At 36.5% G+C, this 18,030-nt stretch overlaps 1 protein-coding gene across 1 annotated transcript in view; it reads right to left on the bottom strand.

Annotated features, from left to right (window-relative positions):
- The window catches only part of PLEKHA5 (pleckstrin homology domain containing, family A member 5), a 70,892-nt gene extending 53,827 nt beyond the window's left edge, over positions 1-17,065 (bottom strand). Inside the window, exons 1-6 of the mRNA XM_010285282.1 lie at positions 16,989-17,065; positions 15,867-15,987; positions 10,319-10,423; positions 5,897-5,969; positions 2,036-2,136; positions 1,001-1,116 (exon numbers count right to left, since the gene is read on the bottom strand). Of these exons, the coding sequence (XP_010283584.1) occupies positions 1,001-1,116; positions 2,036-2,136; positions 5,897-5,969; positions 10,319-10,423; positions 15,867-15,974 (503 nt within the window). The 5' untranslated portion in view covers positions 15,975-15,987; positions 16,989-17,065. The remainder of the gene's footprint in view (positions 1-1,000; positions 1,117-2,035; positions 2,137-5,896; positions 5,970-10,318; positions 10,424-15,866; positions 15,988-16,988) is intronic.
- Between the last annotated feature and the right edge of the window lie 965 nt (positions 17,066-18,030).

The following is an 18,030-nucleotide window of genomic DNA, read 5'->3' as shown; positions in this document are numbered from 1 at the left end:
GAACACGGGATAGAAATGTCAGGAATAAGTTAACAGGAATGACTTGCACTAGTAATGCAAAATTCAGAAAGACTGCTTGTATTTTGACAACAAGTTAAACGTGTTCAATTCTTCCACAAAAATTGTACCTTTTCCTTCTTTGGTATCTGTGTCTATGGAATTTTTTACCCTTTTTTTTCTTTTTTTTTCTTTTTAAAGTTTCTCAGCATCACTGCCATTCATTTAGCTCCAGTGTAGCAGGAAGTAAGAGAGTGCAGAAGTAGATCAAGTGACAGCAGCCATCAGCAATAATGTCTGTGCCATCAATAACGAGGAGCTTTTAAGTTTTCCATTGATGGGGTTTCCATTGCAGATGACATGGAGCCAACCCAAAGGACAACATTCAGAGAAAACGACTCTTGCTGGACAGACAGCAACAGACAATATCCAGTTTCTGACAACACAAGGCTTCCAGTGTTAACTTGCTTTTCACTGTCAACACACGGATACATAAAGGATAAGGCTCCAGATCAGGTAAATATAAATTTGACGACAGCTTAATGATGAACAAGAATTGTTCCCCAGTGGTTGCCCATAGGCGCAACTGTTTAATTTAGCGAGAAACTATGGTTGTGAAATTGAGACTTAGGGCAAGTTTAAGCCAAAGACTATCACCAGTTAAACAGTTATTGCTGTTCAGTCAGGAGGGCAGAGGAAATCAAACGAGCCTGCGCATAGTACTTGCCATTGCACTCCTTTCGATGCCGCTGGCTAAAGGAACTAGTCAGGTTTTTATCCTCTAGCCCTTTACTCTCAAGGCATCCATACTCAGAACAGAACTTAGATCATTTTTACTACATCAAAATTTTATCCAACATTGTTAAGTTACTAAGGGTTCTTTCAATATAAGAAGAAATTTCTTCAGCCAATTTAGATTCTATTTTAAGGTATGCCCTTAAATAAATCAAACTAAACATGAGGAAAAAATATACTCTGCCACTGCTTTGAAAATCCACATTACCTTTTCACAGGCTCTGTCTGCACAAGTGCTGCATCTGTCATGGCTTTCATCCACAACTCCATTTCCTTCCCTGTATCTGTGCAGAAATAATAGGTCCTCATGTTTGGATGAGCTGCCTGATTGGAAATGACATGGTCATTGCAATAAAAATGTAAGGTTCTGTAAAAGAAAAAGAGGCAAATACGTTATTGTATACCTGCTCTAACATCTTCTATAATAAGATTTTGGCAAATAATATTATCAGAAAAAATACCAGAAGGAATACTTTAGTGTTTCTCTGTCACTGTATTCACATTTTCAAAATTATTGCCTATAATTTTCAATCATAGCTGCTTCTTTGTTATTACATTCAATAAAAAGCCCTTAAATTTCTTCAATCTATTAAAAACTATCTTGACTATCCATTAATTTCAATTACTAAAATTATTATAAATAAGATATTGGCATAGATTTGTTCAGTCTGAATGTTACAGTAAGTTTTAATTTGTACTTACCATAGTAAATAAATGACGTGTTGTTTAGGAGGCCAAAAGAAGAGACAAAAGCTCATAAAACAAAAGACAAAAGAGAAAATATTTAGTAGAGTGATATATATCATGATTAAAAAGATTAGCTGTGAAACACTCCTAACAATGATTCATGTGATATTGTGATTTAAGTGATAATAAAACCTTATTTTTATTTATATGTAAAGATACTTCATATCTAAATAACTTAAAGAACTCTCATTAGTGGGTAGAGTCTAACTGCATATACAGTTTACAATTCTAAAGCACCACACAGTATTTAAGATCCATGAACTAAAAAGAAATGTCTAATAATAAGTGATATTTACCCATTTTCTTATTCTAGTAATTATGTCTATATTTACATCAGGCTAAACACTTGAATCCTCTACTACTGTATTGTGCAAAAATCAATCTCAGAAGCTGTTTGTCAATCCTGTTTTGCATAACAACTCAGTAAAATGAGTTCTCTTCACGAGGTTATTGTGCTTTCAGACATAAAATTAAACTGAAAATTTGATTTCCTTACCTTAAAGGCATATTTGCGGTTAATATGGTCCTCAGGAGAAAGCACAGATATCTGAAAACTAGGTAGAAGTATGCTACCTAGTATGCCTTCTTCTTTCTCATCTGTGAATGTATAATCTTTGATTAGAGAAACAAAGTGTTTTGACTCAATAATACTTGTATTCAGACCCTTCAGTGAAACTCTGTAATTACAACAGAAGACCAGTAACAAGAAGTTTACCTCAGAAGAAAAGGCATTAGAGAATGGAAAGCCAGAGTGATCTGTTAGGTCGGTGCCTGTACGCAGCCTCAGAAGCGTGCAGTCCACGAGAGCAATTGTGCAGCCCCTCTCTGCCAACACATGCCACAGAACCTGCATCACGCAAGTCCGCACCCCCAAAAACCTGCCAAGCACTGGGAAATCCAGGCCGTTTGAATATGGCCACCTTCAATTTTTTTTCCCCCAAGATGGACAAGCATAAAAAACCCTCCTGAGAGTGCCAGCTCTGTAAGTTAAAGTACGTGAGCTACCTGATGGAATCTGCTACCTTATGGAAAACACCACCAAGAGCTTCACCTAGAGTTTTTCTGTGGATCAGTGCTTACCTGCACACGACTTCAAAGCTAAAGAGTAGATGGAAGTCAAGCCTCCATGACAAGACCAATACCTGCCGTCTATTGCCTGCTCAGTAAAAATTGCAAATACCCATGAAAGCAGAAGTATTTTGAAATACTCTTTATGTTTGATGGTCTTCGAGAAAATTTGCACGTTCCTCTTACAGTGTCAGACATACTAAGCTATGAGATTGTTATAATTCCCATGAACAGTTTATATTTGATTACATTCTTTTTGTAAGAATGCATGTTTCAGATCAACAAACAAAACAAACAAAAATTCCCCAAACCAAACACCCTTTTTCTAGAACATTGTTTTTTAATAAAATTTTAGAACAATACATTACAAAAATAAATTGATATTTTAATTGGAAGGAACAATCAGCTCTTAAATCTAATTATACTTTAATAAAGGAATAATTGGATGCAATTCACAAAGTCAATCTTAATTGTATTTCAGATACAGAACTTCTATTCACAACCAGTATCTTAGCAGACTGTCTCCCATAACACTTCTCTTAGTTGAAGATACTGCCCACAACAAATGACCATGTATCTATGAAATAGATATTCCAAAGTTTCAAGCATGAAAAATTCATCCTGTTACAGTTAAAACACATGTAAACAGAACAAAAGGATCACCTCTTATACCCAGATTTAAAAAAAAAAAAAGAAAAAAATCTTCTCCCAGTTCTCGTTTACTCACTAAATTCTGAAAAGCCACAGCTTCAAGTTTTTCATATGGGGAAAAGCTCTGCCCAGCCATATTAGCATTACATAATGTTTGATGTAAAAATTTTGCTTTCTTGCATAGTTAAATTTTAAGTTAAGTTTAAATGGAAAACTGAGCATAAAATTATTCTAATTAAAAGGTAGAAAAGAAATGGAGTAGATTTACTTTTGGGTACTCAACTGCACTCATAAGTATGCCTGAAACCACCCCATCTCCTCCTCTCAAATATTTACTCCTCGCTAGCCATACACACAAAAATATCTGCCTTTTTTCCCTTGTCCCAGAATGCATGGGGTTTACTTTATTTGAACTGCTGTTTCTTCTGCTAGATTATACCTTGACTTACGACTAAGTCACACCCACTAGTGTCATATAAAAGCATTAAGCATTTTTGTTGCACTGAACAGCTGCATGTCTGGAGGACTTTGGTCTTTGTTAAAGACATACTGCTACATTCTATTTCCAGATTTAAAAAAAAAAAAAAAAAATCTGTTTCCCATCAGACAAGCTTTTATCTACACTTTACACTGTCCCATACCCATCTTTACTTGTATGCCGTGTATGAATAACACAAGAGAAAAATAGCAGATCTTCTATCCAGCTCTAAGTTCTTTTATTTGTTGCAACAAAAGCCTTCCAATATGAAAGCAGCAGCCTTTTATCCTGCCGTGAAACACAAAAAGAATATTCTCTAAACTCTGAAAAAATACAATGGAATCATTTTTCTTTTCATCTATAAATTAGATTTAAGCATTAGCTGCTACCATTGTAACATAACTGTAAAAGTTCAATAAGATTTACTTACTGAAGCAAAAACCAAACCAAAACAAACCCCAAAGCAACCACAGTCACATAACCAGAAACATTGTTTGCGATCTGCGAGTAAGTGCATAGCTCCCCTCTTTCAATTTTTTTTCAAATCTGAGACAGGATTAACAAAAACATAAAAGCACAGGGTTTACAGTGCAAGTTTTTCATATTTTAGTAGCCATTTCTAATACCTTTAAGACTACTGTTATACATGTTTAATTACAGTTTATCAGCCTTAACCGCGTTCCAGTAAGTGAATGATAGCTAAAAGCTAATTTTATCATGCAAAAAATGTAGACTGTTCTGCTTGTATTTCAGCTTATTTGGCACACTAACATGTGGAAATTAAAAAGTAAGCCTATAGAGCTGTTTGTATTTATTTTATTTGTTGTTGATTTTGATTATTGCTTTTTTGTTTCATTTTGAGATGCTTCATGTGCAGTGCTTTCAGTCAATTTAACCTGTTCTTAAGGCAGCTTTCTTTAGCATCTTTGGAAGAGAGAGCCTGAAGACTTGTTTAAAATAAGAAAACCCTATAAGAAAGCACAGAGTGTATAATGACCACTTAACTAAATGCAGTGTAATTGTATCATAATCGATGCCTCCATGACTGAAATTATAGCCTAATTTTGACTCAGCAGTGGTTTATCCCACTACGTATACTTCTTGGGGTAAAGAAACAAAGCCTAATGATTTTATTTCAATAATTCAGAATTTGCTAACTAAAACAGTTACAAAGACAAAGCTTTTTCTTTCATGACCTGATTTGTCTAGATTAGACTGGAACCATGCTGCACTTTAACAGAACAACATTTTAAATTCATCACTCACTGCTTTCAGCATCACCAGCATCAACACCACTTTGACCAATTCTAAAGTCTCATCCTAAACTGAAACCCTTTCTTACCCTTCACAAGGCTGTAGACGGCCTTAGCTGTTTATTTTCCTCTATTGTGTCCTGCTTCACAATCTGCTTTGCTCTTAACCTCCTTTAAACTATTATGGTTGTACACCATATTTCAGGAGTGAATACATTTCCGTATGCACAAATCCCATTTGTTTATTCCCTCAGAAGCACTACAGTCAATAATCTGTAATGCTGAAGGAATCAGTTTTCTAACATACACACCTCCACACCAGGAGCATAAGCAGCTAATTTTTCCCATGTAAAGTAAGTCTCATGTAGCTCCATAAGGGTACTAACAGATTTCTTTGTTCCAAACACAGCAGAGACTTCTACTCATACGGAATTAGACAACGTTTCACTTTATAAGTATTCATGAACACTGATTAGATTCCCAAAAGGCACATATATATTCTCTTTATCATTCCAAAGGCAGAGTTTCAGCTTCCCTGCACTATCCCTTTCCTATCCCCATTTCAGTTACTTCATTTGCATGAAAAATCAGGTTTAACCTGGCACATTTAGTTCCTAACAACAGAAGCAGTGAGAAAACTACAATCCAGAATTTAATAAAAGAGGTGGCTGCAAATGGGTTTGCCCTTTGAGCGTGCTTGACAGGCAGGAAGCAATTATGTGAAACTGGCAATTAAGAAAGAAGGCGGGGGGAGATAAAAGTAGCAGGCCTGGATATTGACAGCTATACAACTGTTTTACCCATTAAGTTAAGTAGCAGCTTCATTTTTCTTACATTTGAGTGGTGTGTCAAAATTTATCTCCTTCCAGTAGAATTAGCAAATGAAGCTTTCCTGAGCGGAACTTACCTCTGTAATAGAAGAGACACAGATCTGAGAGCACAAACCACCGTTTCTTCCACAACTTCATTCCAGTACTATCCTGTATTGATCAAAGCGATCAAGTAAGAACTTTCAGACTGTTAATAGTAATAGTTCATAAAGTAAGCCAGGTACTACATAACTGTGTGCTGTGCTAGTAGTTCATTTTCTGGGCTAAGATACTTTAAATATCTTTGCCTTCTCATCAGGCTTGAAACCACAAAGATCATAACCCAAGAAGCCTGAAGTTAACACGATTCAAGAATCAATGAGAACCCATTATTTTAGCATGCTAGAGACTACAATCTACAGTTAAGCAAAAAATTTTATACTTATTTTTAAAAAGGAAAAGTCAAGAATCAATGAGAACCCATTATTTTAGCACGCTAGAGACTACAATCTACAGTTAAGCAAATAATTTTATACTTATTTTTAAAAAGGAAAAAAGAAAGGTAATACTTGGTGTACATTCTCCTTTGTTTTCTGAAGAAACTCTGCTGAACTTCATCTTCTACTACCACTCACATCTAGAGCAAATTTCTTTCCCAAATAAAGTTTATTCCTAAAGCAATTTAATTTTCTTTTATGCTTGTAACCAATTTACATTGCACAACTCAGAATGAAAGCCACCTCTACTGCAGTGTAAATAAGCCAGAGCATTGCAGTGCACACATCCTAGTAGAATCAGATTTAATAAATATGTTAATCTGTTCCAAGAAGAAAGGTATGTGTGAATTATCAATATTCTAGTAGTAAACAGGTTTTGTGACAACCGAGAAGAGGGATTCTATAATGAAAAGTGTGGGGTGCTGTGGGTTTGGTTTTGGGGTTGTTTTGGGGCTTTTTGAGAAAAGTCAGCATAATTTTTAGCCTCATATTTCAAGCTCTGCTCTTTCTGGGGTGGTAGAAAGGAACTGAAGGAGGGAGAAGAGAGGGAAAAGCAAGTATTAGCTTGGAAATATTATTCAGAAAAAGTTAAAAAAATCCTTTGCCACAACCATTTTCGTAAATAGGACAAGTAAATACTTTATAGCATCTTCCTTCTGAGGACCTCAAAGTGGTCTAACAAACACTAATGAAGTCTGGAAGCATTGTCCATAGCAGTCAGCTCCTATTTCACAGCTGGAAAGGCAGACATGAGGAGGGGCGACTGCCTCCCTCACCTCACTGACAAGGTCACTGACTCTGTACCCGATTAGGATGCCAGATCCCTGGCCCAAAGGCCACTGGCCATAAAAATCAACTGTACAATGTGAAAAGACCCAAACTTCTTCAGTATAAAGGATTATTACAAACCCTCAGATAGACTTTCTGAAGAGGCTGTTACACAATGTCACATTTATCCCACCACTCAAAAACACCAACAGGTTTCTACATGGCCACATGTAAAATTCTGCCAGCAATGAGACACGCTAGGAATGATGTCAGAATGATGTCTCTGCCTTCTTCAGACATAGCAGAGAAGCACACAAAACAATTGTGTGGTTCTCATTTTAAATCTTTTCCTACTTTGAAGTACATCCTTTTTGTATCAGTGGATTTACTAATTATTGTTGATCATGATTATGTCATAATACGGTAGCAGCATGTTCACAATAAACACCTTCCAAAAAAAGTTTGACTCTGGACTTAAAAATTAGTAGAAAAATGACAGAATGGCATTACGTGTAATGGAACAGCACACCCGGAGTCAAATAAAACTTGCTGTTCTCTGTGATTACATAAACATGGTAAGAAAGTTTTCTTACTATCAAAAGGTATCTGTTGCTAAAACTCTTCACTGAATTGCCTTCCAATTACTACTACAACATGGAAATATACACCAACTCCTTTTCTTACAAAACTCAATCAAGCATCACAGCATTTAAATCATTTCACACATAAACCCTGTCCAACAGTATGCATTCGGACAGTGAGGTGGACTGAGGACTGGTTGAACTATCAGGCCCAGAGAGTGATCAGTGGCACCAGTGGTGGCCAGTTGCTAGTGGTGTAACCCAGGGGTTGACACTGTGGCCAAGACATTTAATATCTTCATTAATGACCTGCACACTGGGACAAAAACAAAACAGCAAGTTTGCAGGTAATACAAACTATGAGGAGTGGCTGATACACCAGATGGTTGTACTGTCATTCAGAGGGACCTCGACAGGCTGGGAAATTGCGCAGAGAAAAATCTCATGAAGTTCAATAAAAGGAAATGCTCAGTGTCCCATCTGGAGAGGAATAACCCCATGCACCAGTGCACACCAGGGCTAATCAGCTAAAAGGGAGCTCTGTGGAGAAGGACCTGGGGGGTCCTGGTGGAAAACAGGCTGATCACAAGCCAGCAATGCACCCTCATGGCACAGGCAGCCAACAGCATCCTGGACTGCATTAGCAGTGTTGCCAACGGATGGAGAGAGGACACCTTTCTGCTCTACTCAGCGCTAGTGAGGTCTAGCCGGAGCACTGCATTCAGTGCTGGGCTCACCGGTACAAGAGAGACGTGGACACGCTGGAGTGAATCCAGTAAAGGGCCACAAAGATGATTAAGGGATTGGAGCATCTTTCATACGAAGCGAGGCTGAGAGAGCTGGGACTGTTCAGTCCTGAGAAAGGGCAGCTCCAGGGCCATCTTATCAACATGAATAAATACCTGATGGAAAAGTGTAAAGAAGACGGAGCCAAACTCTTCTCAGTGGTGCCCAGTGACAGGACAAGAGACAATGGGCACAAATCAAGAAACATGAAATTCCACCTGAGCAGAGGTAAACTTTTTTACTGTGACAGTGATCAGACACTGGCACAGGTTGCCTGGAGAGGTTGTGATGCAGTCTCCGTCTGTGAGGATATTAAAAACCCAACGGGACACAATCCTGGACAACCTGCTCTAGCTGAGTCTGCTTGAGCAGGGGAGTTGGTGCTAGATGATCAAGAGGTCCCTTACAACCACCGTAATTCTGTGATCTTAAAATATAGCTACTGTTTCTTCATTAGTAATTATAACTGTACACTAAAATGGACTTCTAATATGAATAAAGAGTATAATTTTTAGGAAAGCAACACCTTTGTACTATTTTATATTCTAAATATCCATGGTTTGACATGAAACAGCAAGAAACTTTAGAGCATTCCAATAAGTTAGTTCAGGTACATAACCATATCTTTTCCTACATGTAAAACTCACTGCAAAGGATTCTCAGAATGAAAAGCCAGATCATCACACATCTTTTCTATTGGCTACTCTTATAGGCGGAGATTTTTATACTCGCGTGCATGGCAATAACAACTTACATAAATACTTGTGCACAGCCACCTGTCCTATAATTTGGACTTCATATTTCAATCAAGTTAATTGATTGTAACATTTAATTCAAAAATACAGAAAACATTACTTCAGGAATAGAGTGACCTTTTTTCAAGCTGAAAAGTTTAATAGCCCCAAAATAAAGCAAAAAAAAAATCCTCATCTTTGTAACAACTTTTCACTCTCAACATCGAATGAGAGTAGAGGCCACAAGACTGTCTAAAAAAAAAAAAAATCTTCTACGAAACAGATACTTCTACATCTTTTTAGCCGATAGTAATTTTTAAAAACTGACTCATCAACAGATTCAGTGGGTCATACCAGTCTACTGTAGGGACAGTACATGACAATGTGGATTCAAAACTACATATACACATTTGCCTCAGCTGAGTTTAAATGACAGGTTCTTACAGGGTTCTTGGTAGATTTATAAAATAAATTCCTAATCTGGCCTAATCAGTTTTGTTGTTCACTTTTTTGATCAAACTACTCTGCTCTGATTTCCTGCAGAGCAAGAAAGTGCAAGGGGTCTGGTATTGCAGACCAGCAAATCTACAGCAAGCTGGGTACACTGTCACTAAATACTAAAAGCACATACTTCAGATTAGTTTACATTCAATAGGAAAACCCAGAATTACCTCAGGTCTTAAGATGATCATCTTTGAGTTAACAGGAATTCCTCTCTCTTTCTATACGTAAAAAAATTGCTTGATTTCCAATTTGCTATTGAAAATATTTACTTTAAAAAAAAGAAACCTCAGAATTTAAAAAAACTGGGTGATACATCCTTGTCCCATCGTCTCAGCATGCCCGAAATTCATTCAGCTATTTACTACCAACATCGGTTTAGATTTTCAAGCCTTTTGTGTATTTTAGAGAGAAATATGTATATACATTATATCAATGTTCTGTACTAGTCTGATGTCCTTGCTCATTTGTATCAGAATGTTATCCAATAAATAGCTAATTAATTAAAATACCATGTGTCAGTTCCTCACAGTTTATAGCTTCACTCTGGTATTGCTATCATTGTATTATATGCAAATGATTGTCTTTTGTACATTATACACCTTACAAAAAAAAAAAAGAAAAAAAGAAGGGGGTGACAAGGGGCAGAGTACCTGTTTGTAGAGCCAGCCACGCCTGACAACTGGTGCATTAGGATTTCTCTTTATTGAGTTTGATCTCTTTCCGAAATTATGAACCTTCTTTGAAGATCGTGATGTCTAAATTGAATTGAACAAGTTAAAGAAAACATGACATCAGTAGCTGTTGAAAAATCATAACACATTTTCTTTTCTTTAAGATCTTTTTCTTACACATGTCCCTCTGGAGTATTGCAAAATAAACACTGTATTCCTTTTTTAGATAAATTATTATTATGATGGTTCTGCTGGCTTCAGCATTTCTTTCTTTTTCCTCTGCAGAAAAATTAAAGACAAATCCCAAGACAAGTACTTAAGACTTTTTTATAAGGTAGGTAGAAAGTTTACCAAGCCATAGAAGGAAAAGTAAAATTAGCAGAACTTTCATTAATTATGAAGAATTATATCACCTGGGCAAGAAAATGCTACTCTTTCCTGCTTCCAAGACTGGCCTAATAAATGAGAATTTCTTCAGATTGCAACAAGATATAATTCAAAAGCTTCTCACTGAGTCTCCCCCTTTCCTAACATATACTAACTTTTTTAATTCTCTCTTCCCCCCCTTCAAGAACACTTTGCTCTATGCTTGGCTGGTTTGAATATTCATTATTTTACCTCCTTGCACTAAGGCCTCCTTTGAATCTTTTGCCCATAAACTCCAGCACTTATATCTGCTGTTGTTTAAAACTTTTACATCCTTACAGCTATGCAATTATCGCAGATGATTAAGAGAAGAAAAATAATCCGTTTTACATTTTATTGTTCTTCTACCTGAGTAACCAAAAGAAATAGGAAAAGGCATAAAGAAACGTGCAGTACTTTGCCAATTCATACTTCATTCTTTTTAGTCTACATTTAGAAAGTTTGTTCTGCAACTAAATGAGCTGAATGTTTACTTGTGTTTTAAATTCTGTCAAATTGGTGCCTCAGAGACCACGTGATGTGATATAGCGAAGTATCCCGCTCAGCAAAAGAAGTAAAGTTCAAACAAGTTTTTAAAGCTGTGTTCATGGCTCTGCTCCAAATCTACCATTTGAACTGAGACAATATCATCCAGTGCTTCAGCTTCCCCGTCTCTACTACTGAGACTAATCATAAGGTTATGCAAAGTTCCTAAAGGAGGAAGGCTAAACAAACACTCAGTTTTTGTTGCAAATTAGGGTATGAAGTTTCTCTATGGAAATTCTCTCAACATGCATCACAGAACTGAGTTGGGTTTTATCCATGCTTCAGAGAGAATTCCACAGTAGGTTACAAATCATAAACTGAAAACTGCAATTTAAAAAGATGTGCAGCTTTTGTTGACAATGCCATTAACTGAAGAATAGAACAGAGCTTAGGCAAAAAAAGAATAACGTTACAAAAACTATGTGTGTTTGTCTTAAGCCTACAACACAATGAAACAAGGTCATTTTGTATTTCTTGTTTGAAAGAATCAGGAGGGAAAACAGAGTGCTTTTAATTTCCCTTGGAGATACAGATATTTGACTCAATTCTGTTTAGAAAGCACGACAGAGCAAGCAATTGAAAACCTAATTAAAAATAAAAGTAAAAATCTTTAACATTTTCATCTGAAAAATTCCACCAGTGCAAAATGGACAAAGGTTTGTAAGAAGCCAAGAGAATGATGACATCCAGCTGTAAAAAAGGAATACACAGAGAACCTATAACAATCAAGAGCAGTTATAAAATTAAGTCTACATCCATCTCAGTTAACCTGGATGGCATATCACACAAGAGCTGTGCCAAGATTTTGACTGGAAGTAATTTGTAACACTCATACCTGCTCTAATATTAGGTAATAAAGGTTCAGAACCTCTCAAGAGTGTTAAGGACTTCCTATGCTTGTACAATGACTAACATATTAAGGATGCTTCTGAAAACACAACCAACCACAAGGACTACTAATGTCAAGTCTACTAGCACATTCAGATAAAACAGGTAGAAATCTCTTAGACAGGTCTGACAACAAACCATATTGACTCCAATTTCATGAAGTTTTAATGGGTTAATTAGACATCTTGCCAAGTGTGAATACAAACTGCCATTAATTAAACAGCATCACAAGCGCTTTCTAATTTTAGCTAATACAGAGACGCTTTAGGTGACGCATGATTATTTTACCATACACTGCAGAAAGAGAATAACTCTTCACAACAAATTCTGAGCCTCGAGATGATGAGTTTTTTAGGATATTGAAATATCATAGGTGTATATATCAATTAATTATGAGTTCTCAAACTTTTTAGATCACCTCCTCCTCTTGTTATGTCTGGGATCCGTGATCATCCCACTTTCTCTCACACACACATCTACTATCTCAAACTGGGGAAACAGGAAGAAAGGAAAAGAAAAAAAAAACACAACTGAAGGGTTCAAATACTTTTTACTCCACAGCGTTAAAAATATAGTCCAACTACTAATCACTTGCTGGAAGGTGTAGAAGGTAACAGAGCTAGCAAACTTATAGTCACATCTGGTACTATTTGACCCGTTCTAAGTAATGGCCCCAGCAACTATGATGCCTCTGAAAACAAAACCTACGGGAGGGTTCCTGTACAGCTCCAGTACTGAGAAAGAAGCCAGGAAGTCCAGCCAGTGATAATCACTCTTTCTCAATCCTGAAGAAGGCAAACACCAGCAGGGTTTTGAACTCTGGGCAACAGGTCACTAGTTGTAGTTAGGGCTGCACATTTATCACACTGCAAGCTGCTCTTCTCTCTGCTTAGCTGGTAGAGGACACAGAATTTATGTGAGGCTTCTTCCCCAATTTCAAAACTAGCACAAAAGTTATTAATTAACACTAAACTTACTGCACCTATATTTGAAAAACACGTGTTGAGAACCTTGCTGATAAGGAAATTTTCTATACATGAACACGAAAAATGGAAATCTAAGTCTTTGTTACTTTCAACTTCTGCTTAAAAATATGTTTCCAGTCTTCAAGGCTTGTATTATCTTCCAAACCACAAACCAACATGATGCTGCCTTCTGGATTTTGTAGGCAATTTCAGTGCCTTCCAATGCTGAAGTTTTCCATGAGCTGAGTGGGTTTCTGCCTCAGCATTTTACCTTGTTATTTGGCCAGCATCATGTATATACTGGAAGGGAAGATTACAAATAAAACTTTTACTGGGGACAGACTGATTTTTACCTCACCTCATTTTAGCCTCTAGACAACAGCAGCATTAGACTCCAGTGAGTCTCTGTGCCACAAAATAGAAACTTCTCCAAGTTCCGTGCCTATGTGGGATCAATTAACGTTAATGAAAGGGAGAACTTATTTCTGTACCCTTCAACTGTCTGAAACTTTAGTTGTACCACGAACTTTCCTCCCATTTGTCATTACCTTCCAATATTAGGTGTGTTCATGAGTTATCTCTGAAAGCAGAAACACCTAAAATCGAGGTGCAGCAACCACATGAAACATTCTTCTGTTCTGTAATTTACTTTCCTCACCAATATTTTACCTCTCTTTTATTGTGCTACAATACACGGAGCTTCCACATATTATAGTCAAAGGTTGATAAGACAGCCAAGAATTTCAGGTTCTACTGTTCGGAAGTACGAACAATAAAAATAGAAAAAAAACCCCAGTTGTATCCAGGTACAACCAGTGGGCGATTTCTATATAGTTATCTTTAAAAACTATTCAACTCGTTAGCCTTAAATAACCACCTGATAATGCTGACTGTTGTTCTACTTCACAAGCATTCATCTCCTGAAAACAAAACCTTTAAAATGGTGTTGCAGTAATTCAGACAAATTTACATCTGAAAACTGAGGAACAGTAATTGCACATACAGTCACATTAATCATATTAATATTTTAAGTGCATTTAAATAACTAGAACAGACAGGAGGAATAAAAAGTAGAACAAAAGTCTATTTCTTCAAAATACAGTAATTTCCACAGGAAGCTAAAGTGTCGTTAATCAATGAAAGTAAATAAATTACAATAACTGGGCCACAGTAATCTAATTTTCTTCTAAAACACTATGAAACAAACATGCTAAAGGACATTTTAAACCTCTCTTTCAAAAAAGAGGAGTGTGAAAAATACATTTGTAAAACACGTGCTCCTGAATTGTTATTTCCTACATTTAACCTGGGAGCACTTCCTAGCTAGTTCTGTTGTAATCATTTTCTGTGTAATCTACGTCACTATTATGGCTCTAACAGTAAGTTATCTTGAGTTTTTTGCTTGCTTGGCTGTTTCAGGTCTTAGCTGGGTTTGGGTTTGGGTTTGGGTTTTTCTGGTTGTTGCTGATTTTTTTTTCTTGTTTGTTTTGAATTGGCTTCCCTGCATGGGCTTAAACATAATCATATGAAAGTTGAAATTACGGATTTTGTTACTGTTTATAATTAATCTGTGACTCCTTTTTTTTTTTCCCCCAGCAACACAGATAAATGAAGACTCTTTTCTCATTAAATAATAGTTTTCTAATGTAGATTAAGGATTCTGCCTGTCTCATGAGACATTTAGAACAAGAACAATAAAGGTTTCCAAAATGCACTTAAAGAAACCTTACAATGTTTCCTACCACATGGAAAAGAAATTACTTCAATCCAAGTTTCTGAAATTAAAGAATCTGTTCAGTTAAAACACATTCCAAAGTTTATTTTTCTCTTGCAAGCTGGATTAATCTGCCAAAAAGCACTTCTCAGGGTTAAAGTTTTCAATAACTAGCAAAAGTATGGTTTTTTTTTTTTTTCCTTTTTTAAATGTTAACTGTTGGGTAGAAGAGATTACAGGGCTCTTATCTGTCATCCCTGATCAAAGTTGTTATCCTGGTGTCCTAGCAAACTTAAGGAAATTTTAGATTTTGTAGCAGGTGCACTTTCCTTTCAGGAAAGTTGTCTAGAAAATGGAAAAAAACCGCACATGGTAGCCTCATCAGCTTTATTCAATGAACTTGAAGTTGATATAATTGAACCCATCACCTTGATAAACATCTGGGCATTTTCCTTAACCTTGTGAGAAGCTGGGTGAATGGAGAAAACAGGACACAAATTAAGATGACCTAGAAATCTCCAGGACTTTTCCCAGGAATTTTCCTAGGAAACCAGGACTTCTACTTCTGGTGCAATGACAGCAAATCATGTCATCTGCCCTTTAATTTTATCACAGGGTCACCCTCCATCTCTTTAACTACTTACACACAGTTACAATCCTCTGTATTTTACCTGGAGAAATCTAGTCAATTGTTCGGGATGGAGCAATTTCTGTAACAATGCTTACCCAGATGTCTGATCAGTCACGCAAGATTTTGCTAGTTCATGCTGGTTAGAAAGGTCAGATTCTGTAAACAATTTAAGCATGTGCAAGTCATAAGAGCTGAGATACTTGATAAAAATTACAGCTTCAGTGATAATTTCAGACACCTCAATTTCCAAATTAAACACCAAAGGAGCCATATTTTGTCTCTCTTTGTCAATGTTATATTAATATGTAGCACTGTCTAGTACCTTGTGGAATAACTGAATGATTTTAATTTTAATTTAATTTGGACATAAAGACTTACTCTGCCCACAGGGCTCATTGGATGAGCAGCATAATCTGATGTCAGATTATAGTTAGTTGCTTCACATATCATGCTTACTGGTCGCTCCTTCTTTTCTTCAGATGTCATTGCTGCAGCAGTCCTGAAAATAGAATATGTAATAGCACAAGAACATGCTGTATGTGCAGACTGCTATTAAAAAGCACCCCTAGATGCAGCTTAATACAGCCTGTGTCCTACTTTCCCAATATGAAAGCAATTCACACTTCATTGTAAAGTTACCTGCACTGTGTTTTAAACTTAAATCTATTGTAGATGAATTTTAAGACGTTATTTTAAAACAGGATTTCTCTATTAGCTTAAGGTATTGGTGAGAGGGAAAAAAACAGGTATGAACATGAGATGGAAATGGGAAGAAATGCACTCCGAAGACCCCATATGGCTTTGTCCCACTTCAGTGAGAACATGCACGTTTGAAATTTCACATATTGCAGTCCTGATGGTTTTCACTCTAGCCACCGTATAACATGTTGCAGCAATGGTGGCGAGTAGGACACCCAATATCCAGCCACATTTAAAATCTTGAGGTCAAGTATGACTTCCATGCACACCTTTTCATATTGCTGTGTATTCTACAAAACTAACGCAAAGATAGCATAACCAAGTTATTATCCAATGATTCAGAAAGTGTCTCAACTGGCCAAGAAAATAAACAATTGAGGAGAAACTATCAGGCAAAACATGACAGATTAAAGGCACATGATTGTCCCAAAGTGATTAAAAAATGTATTCCTTTTTGGAAGTTTACTGTATTATTATATAATATATAGGTCATTTGCTTACACTACAGAGTGAGTAAAGTGACAAGTGGAAATTCACACAGTGCATAGACAGGGTGCATTTCTATCATGTAACCAATTTAGGCTATGGTCTTTATCTTAAAAATTAGTATTAAATATCTAATATTTATTAATATTAGTATTAAATATCTAAAAATTCAAATAATTTAAACAAGTAAAGCTTTATACGTGCTAATCTGACTTGGAAAAAATAAATATTGCAGTTAACAAACACTGAATCTTACTTCTATATTAAAAAGTTTTAAAACATGTATTTCAATGAACTGAAACAGATGCCACTTACTGTTCATTCACAACAAAAATACAGTTGTCCTGTGATGGCTGTCCTGTAACTGGATGTTTGCAGGTTACTTTTCGTTCATTATGACTGCGGAAGAGAGATAAGGAAAATTATTAGGCAATAATTCTTTTATTTTCCAACTCAAGCACATAAATCCAGTATATAGAGTATTTCAGCCCAGTGAAAATTATTATCAATGCTTCATTATGACATACAACAATGTATGCGTATACACACACACACATACATATATGAGGTAACGAAAAGGGTAATGAGTATTAAGGAATTTTCTTGAATACTCTGGAAAACATTTGCACTAGGTTAGGTAATGGGTTTGAATTTAAAAACTAGAGCAGTAAGAGTGTTCCTAGTTCATATATGATCACCGAGAATTCATTTCACATTAAGTCTTTATACATGCATAACTACGATTTCAGCTAGACACGGCCAAGTTAAACATAAGACAAACAACTGTTCTGTTGGGATAAAATAACAACACAGTAAACCTAACTGTCTTCTAGCTTAGAACATGAAGTTACTTGTCTAAAATTTTCCGATAATACGGATAAATATTCAGTGATTGGAACAGAGTGATGCATTGCAATTACAGTTCTACTTTTGCTGGTGACTTTTTAATCCAGAGTGCTACTCCCCTGCAGTGCTCTTGGGATCTTCAAGTGGTAGGGAGACTGCTGGCTGAGGGCTTCACCCTCATCAGCACAAAATGCTCACTTGGCAGCATCTCGTTCCCCTGAACGGCAGCTCTTGCTAGATCACAGCAGCTCCCACAATTTGGAGGAAATTGCCAAAATTCAACAACTATCAGCTGCTGCCATTCAAGAAGGAAATCTTTTGACTTGAGCACTCCAGCCCTAGAGGGGAAAGAAAAGAAGGGGAGATGAGGAGTTCCCTTTACTGCCTACCAGGTATGTCAATCAACTGACAGTCATATCTCCTCCCTGCTGCTTCCAGGCAAACAGCAACGTGTCAGCCCCAGTTATGCTACAAGCATAACTTGCCGAGCCCAGAGAGTTGTGGTGAATGG

This window comes from Phaethon lepturus, unplaced genomic scaffold (assembly GCF_000687285.1).
Source record: "Phaethon lepturus isolate BGI_N335 unplaced genomic scaffold, ASM68728v1 scaffold1314, whole genome shotgun sequence".
NCBI classification, from domain to species: domain Eukaryota; kingdom Metazoa; phylum Chordata; class Aves; order Phaethontiformes; family Phaethontidae; genus Phaethon; species Phaethon lepturus.
This window is presented reverse-complemented; position numbering and strand designations above follow the sequence as displayed.